General features: G+C 38.8%; 1 protein-coding gene across 8 annotated transcripts in view; it reads left to right on the forward strand.

Moving 5' to 3' along the window:
• Window positions 1–19,012, forward strand: part of LOC124184489 (protein scalloped) — a 101,514-nt gene that overhangs the window by 28,736 nt on the left and 53,766 nt on the right. For 6 of the 8 annotated variants that reach the window (XM_046574229.1, XM_046574232.1, XM_046574230.1 and 3 more), the window contains one exon: window positions 15,315–15,395. The exons of the other annotated variants lie outside the window; for them this stretch is intronic. In XM_046574229.1, coding sequence (XP_046430185.1) covers window positions 15,359–15,395 — 37 coding nt within the window. In that variant the 5' untranslated portion in view covers window positions 15,315–15,358. The remainder of the gene's footprint in view (window positions 1–15,314; window positions 15,396–19,012) is intronic. 8 annotated transcript variants of the gene reach the window in all.

Below are 19,012 nucleotides of genomic sequence, written 5' to 3' on the forward strand. Positions count from 1 at the left end.
AGCGATAAGAATAAAGAAAATTATCTGATGTCGGATAATTTCTGTGACGTTTGAAAGTAATGACGGAGAGAAATTTAATTCTATGCTACAGCTGTTCCTGCGATCGAAAAGTATGTAAAATTGTACGAAATGAGAGACAATTAGTCGCCCACGACGTAGAACATATGCTTTTTTCACCGTTGTGAAAAATTTGTCAGAAAAAAAAAAATAAATAAATTGTCTCGAAGTGATTGAAAATAATTTTCATTCACAGTTAGATGAAAATAAAATTAATATTAAACAGTCGTTTCATTGATAATTTAACGAAATTTATTTACACATTCCAGTATACAGCTTATTACACGTATGCATATAGATATTTTAATATGTGTTACGTATTCATCCAACCAATGTTGCGAAAAGTCTTGAGAAAAATTAATAATCTTAACCTATGGCGGTCATTTCGCAGACTGCAGTATGCTTATCCATCCAATGTGTATACGTGTATAGATACAGGCGTAGGAAATGTTGCCGCAAAAGTTATCGAGAAAACTAACAACAATATGCATTGTTCGTCGTGGTATGCCGAGGGAAGAATTTACCGAGGTACAAACATACATATACACATACATGCGTGTTACTGAAAACGCGTTTACGTCGTTTCGTTTCGTTGCTCATCCCTCTCCTCTTATTTCTGCATAAAAAGCCATATAGAGACTGATAAATTCGTATTTAGACGCGTATTGAAAAACCGGATTTGCTATACGGTCTAAATCCGGATATTTGACGATCTTTGAGGCTGTGAAGTTTGCCGTTTAAAATATACACGTTTTTACGATGCAGGAACAATTTTTTCCAGAAATAAAATAAATCTATTGCTCGGAGAAATTAGTCAGCATTAATTCTAGTATTTAATAAAAATATCAGCATCGTCTGTAGAGCATCTTATGTCAGCTGCAACCAATTAGAATTTTACTATTTTCTGAGTTTTTTTTTATCAATGAACAATTTACGTAAAATCCTCCATCGACGATGCAGATATTCTCTGTCAAATAGTAGCATCAATGCGGTTTGATTTCTTAAAGTTGTAGATTTTTTTTTTTGCAAACTCGCAAGATCAAATATTCGTACAATGAAAATCTGGTAAAACTGTTTACCTGTATTTAAAATAGCAAACCCATGCTTTTAAGGAGATTTCTATAACTTATCTTTCGGTCAAATTTCGAAAAAGTTCAAATTTATGATCACCCTAGTATTCGTGTTATACGCGACGGAATGAATACAATGACGATAATATCAAGATTCCAGTTTCCTCGAACGTAGGTACGTCATCTAATATACGCCGTCGTCTCGACCTCTCTTCTTACTTTTTTCCCTTTGCTCGTGCAATTTACTTGGAAAATGGTACGTTGCGGCGTGCACTCCGAGGATATAAGGAACTCGATGTACAAGGTGCCTAATCGGCAATATCATTGCCGTCCTCGCTGCAGTGCGGACAGTCGGACGGTTCTTTAACCGTAACACGGATTTTTAGCTATTAACTGTGCAATAAATGTCAAGAATGCAGCTCGCCTCACAATCGGTAGCTGCATCCTTCGCGAGCTATTCGCCATCATATATTATTCTCTGGCTCGAGGTCGCCACCTCTGGCTAATCTCTTTATGCACGTATGGATGTGCGTACACATGTGCGTGTAAACGGATGAACCGATCGTCGAGAGGCAATCAGAGTCTCCCTGATGAAAATATCAACGTCAAGTTTCTATCAATCGAGGCGTGCAGCGGAGAATTTCTAATTCAGCTGCCATTTACTCAAAAAAATTAAACCACGTAATAACAATTTAAAGCACCTGTATCACAGTTATCATTGAAAGAATCAAACAAATCCTATTACATGTATATACGAGATACCTATGTGTCTGTAAAATCTGTAAAGTATCCACCACGATTCAGAGCTTGTGTTAAAACCTATATTATAATTATATGGAAGACACGAACAAGACGAGAACTTCGTTCGCGAATATAATACGTAGGTCGAGACAACGCGGATGTACGTAGATATATACATTAAAAAAAAACCTGTGAAGCGAGTTATTACGAGGTTTTTCTCTTAAATTATAATCTATATTCGCAACGTCGTTTCGTTGACGAAAGAGAGAGAGAGAGAGAGAGAGAGAAAAAAATAGTTGTTTGAAAAAATTCGAAGCCGTGAAGTTAGTTTGTTATATTTATTATTTTTCGCTTGGATTTTTTTTTTTTTTTTCTAAATTTATTCTTTTTCATCCCTATCTTTCTTCCAAAGTTTCAGCTTACAAAATATTCACTTTCGAACGGGTGTTTTTAAACGGAAATTGAGATTGAGGTGAAAACGAGTCAACGGTCAACCGATGACTCGACGCACAACAGGGTTATGTATAAAGTTTAGGCATCCCGACGAGCGACGTCCTGGCGCCGTGACCGCCAAGATATGTGCGCGTGGATTATGTATACGTGTACATAAATTTGTATATATACCAACGCGTTGACGACGTCGTTCCGCGAACTTAACCTGTCCGCTGCATTGTTTCACGCGGTACAGGGAGAAACGTATAACGACTCCGGGCCTCTCTCCATGGTCCGCGCTTCGTAATTGTCCCCCATTATCACCTTTGCATCAATATCCGCGTCGCATCTAGCAAAATTTGTTGCTATTATTGTTATACCTCAAATTTTACATTTCCCCTTCACTATTAATTAACTGTACGATTTTTTTTTATCGGATAAAGTAAATAAATTACGTTCCTACAATTGGTATTATACGGTATGTTGTATATGATAAAGGCGGTGGCTTAAAATCATTGGGCTAGATCATTGAAGCTAAAAAAATTTATTTTACTATTATTATTATTATTATTATTATTATTATTATTATTATTATTATTATTATTATTATTATTATTATATCATAATATATATATATATATATATATATATATATATATAGACGCCGTCAATTAACAGCGAATTATTAATGTTCGTGGACTCGAATTGCGAGATCGGGATTTAATGTGCAAAAGATGAGGATATCGAAGATTCGGGAAGAGATAAAGAGAAAGAATATGATGACTGTACTGCAGGGATGATGATGACGGTGGTACATAGAAATGGAAGAAATATCGGCGATAGCTGGCCGTGCGCGTATCGTTGGTGTATGTATAACGCAACGTATACGTATAACACATGCCTCTGTAAGATGCAGGCATGCAGGATGCGTACGAGACGAAACGCGGGGAAAGTTGAACGGGTTGACGTTGACGAAGTGACGATTCACGAATACCTTCTTCTCTTCCACAAACATTTAATTTACCGGCGATGCAGTGTAGACTCTTGCCTTATACCCCTATAACCAACTTCTCGATCCTCGATCCTCGACGAAGACGAACCGGTTCTTTACTCCGGGATGTTAGGTACAAGATAGATAGCTAGGTAGGTAGGCGGATTGATATGTGTATGGATATATACGTATGCACGTATACGCATACATCTACATCTGTGCAGATGCCGACGGTGACGACGCCGGTGACTCATCCTTTATACCTTTCTGTTCGTCTGTGCATGTAACCGCCTTTCTCTCTTCTACTTCTTCTTCTTCTTCTTCTTCTTCTTCTTCTTCACTCCGCTCGAATCCCCCGAGTCAAGTGCATTTCCTGCCTTCCTTGGTACAACGTATGTATACATATATATACGAACATACATATTTATATGTGTATAATGTATGTACGCACACGCGTTTTCTTGTATTTTTCTTTATTACCTCTCGCTCTTTTTTCTTTCCTCTTTCTTTTCTTTTTTTTTTTTTTGTCCATCCTTAGTGCTATTCTGTATGTAATATACATATAAGTTCCCGCACACTCCCACCTTACTTCACTTGTGTTGTTTTCTCTTTTCTTTCTTCCTTTCTTTCTTTCAGTTCTGTTTCCTATAGTTATCGGCATACACCCGTGTCGTCGTTACTTGGCAGCGTATAATTACCTGTCGATGCATCGTCACACCGTTACTCTACAAGGAGTCATACCGTTTTGTCACATCCCTGTGTACTGTTATATATGATTTACCGGTAGGATTGAAATAAATCCATACGGGGCTACAATTTTAGGAAGTCTATTGAATTCAACGCGGTAATACAATAAGCAATTAAATATTTTCATATTAATTGTAATTCCAGGTGATGGATGTTTATTATGTATCATACAATTTTATTATTATTTTTTTTTTTTTTGTACAGTGTATTCTTTTCCTTTGTAATCATTTGTCATTTTAATTATACACTTGGAAGGTATAACCACGAAATATTTTCTGTCAAACAACTCGTTGAATACAGTGCGCAGTTGACTCGATGCTCTTCGATTCATAATCCTATTATCGATCATCGATCCATTACAACAATGTCAATAAAGTTGAAAAATTAAACAATATTACTAACAATTACTGGAATAATATAGTAACGTCGCTCTTGTGTGATGATAATGATAATGGTATTAACAATAACGATACACTCAGGTTTCATATTCACAATTTCGAGGGTAAAATAAAACAGGAACAAAGTTGTATAAAGCGAAAGAGTAAAAACAAAAAAAAAAACAAAAAAAAAAATAATAATGTACAGAATACTGAGAGAAAGAAAAAGAAGAGTATGCGCAGAAAACGTACGCGTAACCGCGGTCTAACGAATTCTGTAAAGCCCGCGCGGAAGGGGTGCAGTATAAACGGAAGTTGAGAGGGATGAAGGGTGGAAAGGTTGGGTAAACCGAGGCGAAACTTTTCTAACTTGTGATGCAGAAAAAGGAGGGGGGAGAAAAAAAAGCTTTGAATTAAATTCATTTTATTACCGTGTACAATACATTTTTATACCCGGAGAAAGAGAGAGAGAGAGAGAAAAACAATTCATTCAAACGTTGCAAAGGAAAAACGTTTTCAGTATAACGCAACGCGTATGTATATTCGAGAGTGAAGCTGCTGCTGCTGCTGCTGCTGCTGTTGCAGGGGAAAGTTCTCTCGGTTAATCCGACAAAATTTCTCTCTCTCTCTCTCTCTCTCTTTTATTTTTCTCTTTTTAACCCTCCGGCGTTACACGTACGTCGGGTTACTGCAGCGACCTGCTGCTCCATGCGCACACCGGGATCGTAAATGGCCCCTGGGTGACATGTTTACCGTTTACGTGGTTAAACTTCGGATTGAGTCAGCAGTCAGAGCCACGTTTGGCGTTTACTCGCTTCCAATGTCCCCGTATCTGCGGATAAAACTGTTGCATATAGGTGTATAATGGTAGTACCGGTTTTTCACGTTTCAAGAATATTTCGCAGTTTACGCGAAATTTTTATTCGGTATATAAGCAGATCGTGACAACGAGGAAGATTTTTTATTTTTTTTTATGTTTTTTTAACCTTTCGTCGCACTTTGATGTATTACGTAATACGCTGAAAGGAAAAAAATCGATTCTCGTCGCTCGGAAAATTTGGAAAACTTTTTTTGGTTTCTACCGCCTTGATCTTGGGACGTTTTTAAACATATGCGGTATACGGAGTTATCTAAATTTTATTCGTCCTAAATCGTGATACTGGTTTTTCCAACCTCTAATTTACTCGATTTTCAGAGAAATCGGATCGCTCGTTCTTGAATTGTTCGGTACAATGTGATTTTTTCTTTTTTTTTTTCCTTATTTATTTCAGACGCAGGTCAAATATCCATTGGCTAATAATCGGTTTCATTTAACTTGGATGTGATGAAAAAAAAAAATTGAAATCCATCATACGTGCGGGATTCTTATAGATATTGATATATTTCTGAACCTTGTTTAGGATATTCGGTTTTTCTCATTTTCAACCCCCACTCGTCGAGTAAACGACGCTGTGTGAGTATATTTTAATTTTCGTAATTCCGCTCTATCGAAACTTTGCTCTTGCATTCCGGAAGTCTGAGCGGTCGGGTTTCCCACCATTCGAAACTTTGTTGTTCCATAAACGTTTGATTTCCGTACTTCAAGTTCTGCCACCGAATAATTCGGGATTAGGCGCTGTCGTAACTTTGACCCCGCCCCGTTTCGGGATGGCAGAAAGTATAACCGCGATCACGAGAAGTCAGTAGCGGCGGAACCAGCAACAAGTGTGGTTCTGATTGCGAGAGAAGGAGGAAAGAAGGGGCGGGGGTCTAATCTTGCGGCGAGAGGAAGATTGGTACTTGCAGACTCCGGCCCTCGAGCTGCTCTTCTGCTTCTCTTCCACTGCTCTTCCGCTTCCTTTTCTCTCCTCTCGGTAGCCGCAGCCGCTCTCTGAATCATTTAACGCGCTGCAACAACGAGCGGGATAAAATCGTTCTCGTAATTTACATTTCCACGATAAAAAGTGGAAAATTTTGAAAACGGAGGATCGAAAACAGACCAACGCTACACCGCGCACGTCGAATGATGTGGTAGAGAGACCGAAAATACGAGAGAGGCGGAGTTTCGTAAGACTGCAAAATCGGCGAGTGTAACGTTAAGCGTATCGCGCATAAACGAACCGGTATTTCTCATCTTCATTAACGAAGTAATAAACTCCCTCGGAGGTAATAATTTCCACGTTACACTCCACCTCACCCATTTTCCTACCTACCGTCATCTTTCCCGGCTGACAATATTAATATTTAAAGATTCTCGCTACGGGGACGTCGTCCTGCATACACGTACGTACAAATACACGCGTGTTTGTACGCGTTGGAATATAAATTAAATGTAATTAATTACCGAGTCATGTCGGCGGGTTGTCAACCAGACGGAATATGAAGCAGGGTATCTCGGTGGTATGGTAGATGTATATTACGGGGATGGGGTGGTGAAAAAGAAGGGATGAAACCGAGCCGAGCGCCTAGACAACGGTCGTGCTAGAGACGGGAGTACGCGTAACAGGGTGTATAATACCCGGAACTCCTTGAATTTTTACATTTTTATTTTTTTTTCTCATGGAATATCCTGGAATTGTCGGGGAAATTTCGAGTTAATAAAAATATAATCGTTGATTAAATTGCACTCTTTATCGATGATTGATCGAGTCCTTTTTCTTTTCAATCACGTATAGCTGCGGTATTAATAAATTCTACGGAGTTAAGGGCGAGTTTAAAAATATCGAACTGAGGCAGAAAATAGCAGGGTAACGACATAAAATTTTCAAATTCGTGACAATTTATTTTACCTTATGTTTGCGTTATGAATTTCAAAGTGTAGAAAGTCGAGGTTTTGTAGAATCGCCAGAATGTACAAGAATGTAGTTAGAAAACAATTTGTAGTAAAAAATTATTTTGTACAAACGTCGACCATTTCGCGTTTTGATTTTAAAAATTATTTCATCTCGTTCTTCCTTGTCGTCTAAATTTCAAGATTTTCCGGAACTTGATTTCACCTTTTCTTTTTTTCTCGTAAATTCGATATCGCAACCCTTCTATTTTTCCCATCTCTTTATACATTTCGACACCCTTGACGCTCGATATTTTTCAGAATTACACAAAAATTTAGACTTCTCTCCAGAAATATCTCTTCCTACCCTCCCTCCCTCCCTCCCTCCTTCTCTCCAACTTCAATTTCACGAGCCCTTATTCTTGGACAATACGCGAAAGGATTTCAGGGGAGAAGCACGTGTTCCTTCCTAACCCTCTTAAATCATCATATATATATATATATATATATATATGTGTGTATACTCTGCAGTCGATTTAAGTTGAAAGAGAGGTGGAAATAATAACAATCGTATTTTAAAAAATTTTTTATTTTTGTTTCTTGAATAACAAAAGAAATTGTTGTTGCGTAATTGCGTTAGATGTATACCTGTAACAAAGTATACCGCGTTGTAAAATGAAACGGTGGTAAAATTTTTCGAATCCGTACAATTAACAGCTACCTGTGAATGTAAATATGATCGACGTTCGAGGTCTCCTCTGCCTGTGTAACGCAGCTCCTCCGGTTCCCTTATTATATTATCAACTTTCTGTATAAGGTGTTTGGAGTTTTGTTAAGGTACTTTGCGTCGTTACGTATCTATCGGTTCAAATGTTGTCGAGTTTTTGTATTCGTATGTGAAAAGGTATACGATTTATCTTCGAACGATATTCATCACAGCATCCACGCACCCTTGCAATTCGGTTATAATGATTCTCGTCCTATTTCCAATAGAGTTTCTCGTTGTACGAAACGATATCGTAACCGTCAGGTTCAGCGGATACGTAAAAACCGCAACGTGATTCACGAGATTCTTGGCCAATTTATTTTTATACTTTATTCACAAGTGATCTGCGACAAGGAAATTGTTTATAAAAGGGGGGAGGGGGGGGGGGGGGGGTGTAACAATAAGAAGTAACATTTAATTTTTTTTCTTTTTTTCATCACTTCTCTCTCTCTCTCTCTCTCTCTTTTTCTACAACTCGTACTCACTGTCATTTTCACAACGATCGTTTATCCCCTCGCCGCAGGTCCGCGTATACGTTACGTTATACTTTCGGCTTTCACGCACCGCGCACTTTATCGCGGATGTCGGTTTTGCCTGGAGTGATTCACCGTCGGTGATTTGGCAAACACCCCGGGGCTTTTTGGACGTCGGCCAGAACCTGACGCCCCCTCGACCTCAGCTTTAATTATCAAACCTTATTCATTCACAATCGGCTTACCGTGCATAGCGTATATTTGCACGTGTAAACGTGACACGGGCGTCCTTTATTACATCAAACGACTCCGTACGATGCCGATGATTTTACGCGTACAGTAATCGCACGTCGATGTGGATGCATATACGATGTCGGGAAAATTGCTTGAAACAAGCGAAGAACGAGAAAAATCTAAGAATATAAAAAATCGTTGGACTTTCAAATAATTCTCCAAGCTTTTCGGTTCAATTTTTTTATACCAGATACACTTGTACAGGTATACGGGTTCACTTTACAACCATTAATAACGTACGCGCGGTGTCAATGATTGCCCGCCATTTAAATCATTGGTACGTGTATATATGTATATATATATATATATATATAGTCATGTTGCATGCACACGTGTATGGAATAGGTGTGTAACGTACGTGTGCATTAGCCACGTTTCGACGGATAGATTCATCACGTGACCGCATCATGGCCCTCTAAAACCAGGTCGTATATATACACCGGTACACGCGGAGCGTCCTTCAAATGCCCTCTAACGAAGAACCACTCGATAATACGGGAAATGATCGCGGCGAGCCGCAAACCACTCGGACCAACCCAAACGTTATCGCATCTCTTGCCCTGTCCGTCTCATCTCTCCTTTCTCCTTTCTCCTCTATCTCTGTTTCTTCACCCTTGGTCTCTGCTTAGAATTTATCGACGTTGGGTCGCCGGTGGTGACGATGCACCATTTTTTTACCTGCGGAGTCCCTTCGCGATTATTTTGTGTTCAGAGTTTTTTTATCACCGATCAGTTGGACAAGGTGGACTCTGAGGTCATTAAAGACATTCTGGCGGGGCGGGTTAAAGTTCCGAATTTGAAAACTTTTAGCTACAAAGTTTCGAATGGTCGGAAACCCGATGGGTCGAAGTTCCGGAATACAAGATTCCGAACATTAAAATATACTCGCACAGCGTCGTTTAATCGAGTTTAAAAAAATGAGAAAAAACGAAAATCGGAACGATCAGGATTCCGAACGTAAAAATATCGAGATTCCAAAACAGAGAAACATCGAGGTGATGAAATTTCACTAAGGAACTGAAAATCTTCGATCATTCGAAATTCCTGTGTTCCGGATTTTCAAACTTTGTCATATTTGCCCTTTCGGAATTCCACACTCTTAGAACTTTACGCGTCAGGTTTCGGACCATTCGAGACTTTATTGTCTCGTCGAAATTAGATTTCTTCGCTTTAAGTTTCGCTACCAAAAAATTCGGAATTTCAACCCCGCCCGATTCTGTTGGTGCAGTTACGCCAGTCTCAATTGTCAAGGTTTGACGAAACCAAGTCGCCAACTATCCGGTCATATTCACATGTAGATTCAGTGATGTTTATCAATTCCCAGTGGTTCGCTTTTTTTTTTTTTTTTTTTTTTTTTTAAATCAAATCGAAGGAATAACTTTTATATTCTGTTTATATGCGAATTTTAATCGACTCTCATAACGATTGCGCGACGATACGAATAACAAATTACGCGACAGTCGATTTGCTACACGGTACGTGTACTTATCCGAAGAATGTGTAAACAGCTAATAAAAATTAACAATCTATCATTAATTAACTGTACCGTGTGGACGTTTCTTTTTTCCTCTTCCTCCTCTTCACCTCATTCAAATCCGTCCTTTTTGTTTTCCTCTCGCGAACGCGTAGGTATAATAACAACGGAGTTGGGACGAGGTAAATTGGACAAATTAAAACTAATTACCGGAATATTTACGCTCTCTCGTTGATGGGATCGTTGCAACGACCGCAAAAATGTAACTGTTACCTACTGCAGGTTGGAATTAAAATGCATTCACCGGACGGATGCGTGCGTTCCAGCTAAATTACACGATATTTCAACCTGCGCGCTGATTCTCATGCAGTATAACACACGTGCATTTCTCCGTACCTCGTCTGCATTATACAAATGTAATACAACGAGGCTGGAAATGCTGGACCGAGTTTTTTCTTCGTTCGTTATCAACATCGCCAAATTATTTTTTTTTTACCCCATTTATTGTCGATCTTTACCGTTATTGTAGAACAGACTGCACGCGGATCGTTAACTTTTCGGGAATATTACATTCGGAAAAATGCACAGGCGTGTCGCCAATCTTTTCGGTGACTCTTCACCAAATGTTCGAATATAATGTTACACTCGTACGTACGTACGTAAGTATACAAGCACGTCGCAACGGAAACGCGGGAGTGTTTTCACGTTTCACCGACGTCGTGGTTGAAAAACTCAAGGTTCAACCGCAGATGTAATAAGCGAAACCCCAATGGAAACTGACACTAAATTTAGACCAAACGTCATAGGCGAGGAGCCGTTTTCTGCGCTTCGAAGAACGGGATAAACTGGCTCAAAGCGATCGCCGGCCGTTTCATTGATGGGGAAATATCTGCTGTTCAGGGTGTACGATGACAGGTAGCGATAAGTGGGAATCGTCGTTTTCATTTCAGATTTATTAGAACACGCGCAACGTGAACCGCGAACTGATTATTGACCCTACAATTTTTGACGAAATCCTCGGAATTTGTTTGCTGCGGAAATTCACGACGCACGATATCTGCGGTGTCTGGATCAGAAGTCGGGAAATGAACGGAAACCGTGTAAAATGAAAAAAAAATGTCGCTATTCGCGCCAAGAATGATGATAATGTGGTGGAAATGAATACGAGTTGATTCGAACAACGCAAACTAATCGTAAGATATTTTTGCAATTTTAGAAAAGGTGAACGGTGATAATCGTTACCGATTCCATTATGGAGCTATTTTTGTTCAAGTTTTTCGCAGATTCAATTTTTCTTTTTATCAAGTTCGTAACGAAACCCGTCTAGAAACGATGTAAATGAAAAACAGAGGCTTCGGACCGTTTCAACAATGTTATAATCGATAACAAAAAATAATTACAAGTGCTAAGAAGAAATATGTTACACAAGAAAAATTGGCCCATCATTTGTCTTGTTCATTTTTCAACGTTTAATTAAAAAAAAAAAAAGTTCCATTTTTCAAAATCACTGTGAATATTTATAAATAATTAATAAGTCTTGTAAAAAAATTTAGGGTACTGTTGCAGAGTCGGGACAATTGCAGAAAAAATTTGAAACAAAATCAATAAATCAAGTGGTGAGGATCGGACGTTGATTCGGTTTCGCACGGAATTATTCGTTTACGATAATTTTAACGTCCGCAGTTTTCGCCTCTATTAACTCGACGTCCATTTTACACGCGTATCTCGTATAAAATTCATCGAAACGAATTGTCGAAAAGTCGAAGACACGTGTTTTATAATTTAATCTGCGGTAAGCTGATGTATGTATTTATATAATATGAATATTTTAGCAACGAGGCTGCAAAATCGTATAAATGTTACACTCAACTGTTTCCTCTCAACAGCGTCAATTTTTCCTGCTGCATCGCTGCATGCATGCATGCATGCATATATGTATGCACGTACGATGATGTACGCCACGCGTTTCTGCAGCTGAGCCAAGCTTTTCACCACCTCGCTTTTCAACGTTCGCACTTGTCTGAACTTGTTTTTATTGCAATATAAACTGCAACTATGTTTTTTTTTTTTTTCTTTTTCTTTTTATTTAGTTCAAATTAAATATTTTGCGTGAGCGTAAACGCTTATACATATATATATATATATGTATATATACATGTATAGATATGTGAACGATACGCACAAAAACACAGCAACTGTTTGTCGACCGGAATTTACCGCCTCATTTCCTCCCAACGTTCGCGTTATATACACTGTACGAAAATTGTTTTCTCGTTTCGTTGCGTCCACTTTTTTTTTTTTTTTTTTTATTTCCCGTTTGTTTCCTCTTTTTTGCCTTCGGCCTTTCGCTGCGATTCGTTTAAATATCCTGCGTAGAAAACGTTTTGCATCTGCACTTTGTATATTCTTTAATATTTTTATTTTTATTCTTGCGACGTATCCGTAACGTTATCGAATTATTTTTATGTTGCGTGATAAAAAAAATTTTTTTTTTTTAAATCGACCAATAGTTGGTTAAACGTCTTGTCTCGGTTTGTACGAGAGGGAATCATTTTTAAGGAATCCGTATTTGGATTGCGTACGAAACGCCGATGCAGTTTTCCTCTGGCTTCGTGTTGTGGTGAAAATAAAAAAAAAATTAATAAATAAACAAAACAAAGAAGAAAAAGTAACGCGAAAGAGTGAAAAGCAGCATCCGATTGATCTGAAACGAGAGAGAATCCTTTTAAACCTGTCTTGTTTCGTACAAGGTGCGTGTAACAATATTGCGACAAGATCCTCGTTTCAATCGGCACTATTTTTGCCGCACGCATCGAAGGCGAGAGAAAGTCGGATCGATACTTTGCACCGTAATGCGATCGGTATCGTTACATGTGTACTTTATAGCTATCACGATATGGCGAACAGATATATATATGTTGCAAAAATTAACATCGTAGATTCGAAGTGAAGAGAAATCCAACGTGATACAGGAAAAAGGAACGGGATTTTTCATGCGCATTATTTCAAGTTCAATTAATTCTTTCCGTTTGATAATAATTAATAATAAATAGGTGAAAGATAATTGTTAACATTTTTTTTCTCCTTCTATTTCCGTTCCTTAACCATGCGCCTGTAAAATAACGGCGTTCAATTTTTTTCGTTTGTCTAAATTTTCTTCTAATTTCTTCTCTGGTTTTTTTTTTTTTTTTTTTTTTTTTAATTTATTTATTTTTTTTTTCCTCTTACCGTCAGCGTCAGCGCGTCGCATTTATCCGTCAGCGATATAACGACGAGACGTGCGAAATAAAGTCTCAATTATTTATACTTGTCATCTCTTTCGCATTTTTTTCCTTTTCGTTTTTACTTATTTTTTATTTTTACGTACGAAAGACGGGCGTATGGTGTATATATATATACATATGTTTATTCGCGTTATACGTATGTCATGTAACGCCGTCCTGCAAAGTAACAATCGTACCGTTCATCGCAATGCGTGTATAATGAATTGCAAACTCGTATACGGGACACGGACACACATACGCATGAGTTATCACGTACGTGTATGGAGACATCGGGTGTATCAGTGTGCAATGCACCCACACGTGAGATTTGTTTTATTTTAACATACCTCGCGAAAATATCTAATAATATCGACCGCGACTACGTGCGGAATCAAAAAAGGAGTGAAGAAAAATAGGATGATATAAAAGAAAAAAATTAAAGAACGAAATACGATACCGTGTATGAAAGTGAAGAATTTTAAGCGTATTTCTGCGGATCTGACGTATGTCGTGTATAACGTACACGTGTATATGTTACGACTGCATCCGTGCCGCTCCAACATGTGTGCATTGAACGAAATATCGCGGTGAAAGTAAGGGTGAAAATACGCTTGTCGTAAGACGGTGAAAAATTTTCCAGACTTATTTTTCAATTCCGTTTTCAATCTACTCGGTGTCTCGCTGTTGCAAAGCTTGACGAGTTTTCTAGGTGTTATATTTATTTGTTTCCGTTTTTTTTCTACATTCTTTTCCGCTCTTTCAAATCTGTACAAAATGCAGATCTCATTGCGGTTTTATCGGAAAATGTGCATACACATGTATGTATGTATTGTTAAAAATTTATTACAGTGAGATATGTGAGATAAATATTCACCCGTGTTCGCGAATATTGTATCTAATTATCAGAATTTAATCAACAATGCTACGTATTCACTGGATTTATTCCGGGAATTTATTGTCGACGATTCGGCGAATAATTATTAGCTTATCCGACATATTTTTCATTGTTAATTCGATCTCACAGAACAGTTGTAATTACCGCAAGAACTGTAATCTTTCTCAGTGTACAATATACGGATTTTTCATTGCGTTTTCAAGTGTAAAAGTAGCCGGATATCCGCATTGTTTTCTGCGTCCCGTTCCCCCTTTATTGCATCGCATCGCATGTTTAAAGGCTGCGGAATCCACGATTACTTATTGGACAGAGGGGGGGGGGGGGGGGGGGGGGGACATGAAAAAAAAGAAAAAAGAAAAAAAAAAAAAAATGAAAAAACATCCATCGCCGTGTCTTTATCCTTGTTATTTATTTATTCTTATCTCTCTTCCATTTTTCGAGGATACGTCGTTTACGAATGAGAGGAATTGAGACTCGCTGCACAGTCGCAGAGCGAAATGCTTAATTACGGCGTAATTTTTACACCGCTAGACGTGCATGCATGGGGGATACCGCAGATAGCTTGTTCCGTACACACATGTTGTTAGGTACGAGTAAAGAGGTAAACGATACGTTACAGACTCTCCGGTAAACCGCATCTCGTCGTAAAAAGTAAACGAGACGAGTGTGTTTGCGCGTGTTAACGACAAATTTTATTATTAATTATTATACCGTATACGGAATCGTGACATATTATTGCGCCCTTCCCACCTTTCGCCTGCGGTACAAACACTCAAACACAGACGTAAGATTGTGGATATTTACCACGTCGCGTGAAGTTTGGATCGAATTATTGCAAATGAAATATACAAGTACGCGCTGATTTCGTTTTCAAATTAATAATTAATCTCTTTGTATCGACGGCGCATGCCCGGCATATTGTACGCATATACGTATAGTACATGATTAACTGTATATGTAAGATAAATTGTCTGTGCATTTGTAGGTGTATCCTCATCGCCGTCATCCTGACCTGCCCGAGAAATCCTCATGAAAGACTGGGAACTCAGTACTCAGAATAGCATCGGTATTGTAGAATTTATATTTTGTTTTTTAATACACGATTTTATTATGGGAATTATTGTCGTACCTAAGTACGGAATATATTTATGGCGATGATGGTGGTGGTGGTGGTGGTGGTGGTGATATAATTTATATTGGTTGCGGAAATGTTTGTACGTTTAAAGTTTGGAGTGTATTTTTTTTAGTTTTTTTCAGTTTTTTTTCAGATTTATTTATCCCGCTCCTTACTTTGCTATAATTTTAATTCGCAAAGTCAAATTGACGATTTCGTCCTGCTGGTATTCGAAAGAATATAAAAGAAAAGAGAGGAGATAAAGAAAGAACAGAGATTCAACCGTGCAACAGGCTAGTTGAGAACTGTGATCAAAGATCGGATTGCCTGCGTTTTGATTTGCGAAATAAGTGGTAAAGGGAGAAGAAAATATAAAATCGACAATCGTAACGTGCGACGAAATATCTTACAGCGAATTATCAACTGCAACGATTGACAATATTTCTCGCGGTTGAGAAAACTGGCTTTTATTGTAATCGGTGAAAATTAATTTATTATATTACACCGGTAAACACGAATTTTGAGTAACCGGATTCTAGATGTGAAATTTTGATTTCTTTAATCTAACTGATAAAAGTAAAAATATTTTTATTGGATAAAGTTTGCTTGTTATTTCAACGTGCCGTTGTCACCTGCTGCTTGTAATATCGACCAAAAACTTCCAAGAGTTACGAAGTAAACTTTATAAGTAATGAATGAAGATTTCGACGGTTATTCGACGTATAGAATCAAAATTTATTTATTTTTTTCTTGATCTGTGTTATTCGTACAACCGTGCAGGATCATTTCTGTAGCATTCGGCGAATTTCGGGATCAGGACCGATCGATGGATAATATCAGGAACGGAAGATCGAGGGGTCCTCTGCCCTTTGTGAATGGTACGTAGAGATTTACGAATTTAGGTCAAACAAATCCGCCCTCTATGGGGTTTTCGGGGACGCGCGTGTTAACCCCGAAAACGGCGGGTGAAGGGGGGCGTTAAAGGTCAGTTACGCGTAACGGAGAATCGTCGAATCGACGCAAACGGGACGCTCGGCTCTCAAAGGGCCGATATTAGGTACCTACGTGCAACGGCAATGCCGAGGGTGGAGGGGGAGGAGGAATTAAATTGGAACCGAATCAGGGGAAAAATCAGGGGAAACTCGACTAGATTTTTTTTTTTTATTTTACCATACGTCAGTTCAATATCGTGCCATTTGATCGTCGATTATAATTAATGCCAGTTAAATCGTAAAAAACTTGATGTAAAAATAGAAAAACTTGTTTCAGGGTGGTCCTTTTTCAGGGTGTCGACGAATTTTTGTCAGACCATCCCCCAAATCAACTTGAAATAATTCGAAAACAATCGCCTAATTTTTACAGATTTTTACATCGACTCTAAGATAGTCCGCATTGCGATCGAAGTTTCTTATGGAAATTAACGCGGGTAAAACTTTTTTTCTCAGTATATATTTTATCGCAAGAGTAATAACGTTCCAAATAATCTGTGACCGCGAGGTTTTGGTGAGAATTAGTTCTACTATCTGGGAAAAAATACACATCATCGTACCAGGCAATCTAGACGAATTGCACAACCTCGAAACCTAACTTTTTTTTTATTTATAGGAAGTGCAATTCGTCCAGATTGCCTCGTACGATGATGTGTATTTTTTTTTCATACAGCATCAATTGTGCCGACAAAAACCTCGCAGTTACAGATTTTTCGGAACGTTATTACTTTCGCGATAAAATATACAGTGCGAAAAAAAGTTTTTCTCGCGTCACTTCCGTAAGAAACTTCGATCACAACGCGGGCTATCTCAGACTCGCTGTAAGAATCTGAAAAAATTTGGCGACTCTTTTTAAACGATTTGAAATTGATTTCAGCGATGGGGCGGTAAAAATTCGTCGACACATATACCGATTTTGTTCAGTGTCACACTTAGAACCGATTCACATTCATCGTACGAGTCGAAGGTGCAAGCTGCGGGTATTTCGCGATGCGTTTGCGTTAAACGAACAAGGCACGGTTGCACGGCGGCGGTTGGTTGAGTCGTAAGGATAAAAACGCAGAGATTTGCTTTCTCGTCGTCTTACGTACGCCTGATTGCGAGTCGGTACACCCATGCACATGTATAATGTGTGTATTTAATGCGAGTGTGGTAAACGTATCGCAAGGTATCGAGGTCAACTGGTTCTCCGACAGCCGGCAGTCGGCAGCCGTTATAAAGGGACATTGCAACACAGCCGTTAGCCCCTCGAGAACTCCAAGAATTGCAAATAAATTATTATTGTTGCTTGTACGTTTATCCCGCACGGCAACCCGGCATTGAACTCACCGCGGGAATACCGATTCTCTTCTTTTACTCATTCTTCCTCGTGGATTTTGCTGTGTCGAGATAATCCTTCCTAGGATAACCGATTCTTCATAAACGCTGTTTATTTTATATTCGAGGAGATACGTGTCGCGGTTTTTATGTTACGATAATAAATTATTGTATTCGTATTAGCTTCTTCTTTCTTATATTTTCGACGGGCGTACGCGTCGTGTACCGTTGTTATTGTATCGAGGATTTAATCGTGAAATTGTATTCTATGTTTTATTTATTATTAATTACCAGCCATGTTAGTTGAGGAAATGAGACGAAAAATTTTCGGTGTGTGACACCGTTTCGTGAAATTGTTTCGAACGTGTGTAACTTACCTGAGAGAGGTTTTCAAAGTTGACGAAAGGATGGAAATATGGAGCGGGGTTGAAGTTACGAATTTCAAAAGTTTCGAAAACGTCTAATTTCGAATTATTTTGTGGCGAAACTTGAAGCGAAGGTGTCGAAATTTTACCAAACAACAGTTTTGAATGATCGGAAAACCGGCGGATCGAAGTTACGAAATGGAAGATTCGAAAGATTCGTGTTAACGATGGAGAAAAGTTCCGAAAGGTAAAGTTTCCGATAATGGAAAATTCCGAATATTAAAATGTAGGTACTCGCACAGCGTGGCTTACTCTACGATCGGGTGTAAAAAATCCGAATGATCAGGATTCCGAATGTAAAAATGTTGAAAATCCAAAAAAAAAGAGACCGGAGCGGTGAAATTTCACCAAGCCGGAAATTCGCACCCCACAGAGTTTAACAAAATTCGTGCAACCAATGATTAGCAGGTATTTAAAACTCGAAACTTCGTTCAAATTGGATCGGCCGATCGTGTGGCGTCTAAATTCTAGTCGTCGTCGCCCCGACGCTTGTTTTGTCAATCCCGCGGTTAAAATACGCCCCTCTACAAGTGTTCCAAGGTGTCCGCTGTGTCTTACCTACGATATTCTGTCCGTGTTAACGAGACGCCGTCACCGCAGTCGCACGCGTCCGACGGTATCCGACGTTAGATGTGATAATTAGTAACGTCCGTTACGGTTGATTGGAGCAGGAGCGTCTCTGTCTTGCTCGTCGACTTGTCGCCGTTCCTAATTGTCATTATTTTCGTCACCGCCGGACTGCGGACCGCATCGCGGCAGGAAACTGCTGCGACGCGTCGACGCGACGAATTAATTTTACACCCTTGTTCGCAGCAGCAGCAGCAGCTGCGATTTGTCG

Source organism: Neodiprion fabricii, chromosome 6 (assembly GCF_021155785.1).
Source record: "Neodiprion fabricii isolate iyNeoFabr1 chromosome 6, iyNeoFabr1.1, whole genome shotgun sequence".
In the NCBI taxonomy this organism is placed as follows: Eukaryota; Metazoa; Arthropoda; class Insecta; order Hymenoptera; family Diprionidae; genus Neodiprion; species Neodiprion fabricii.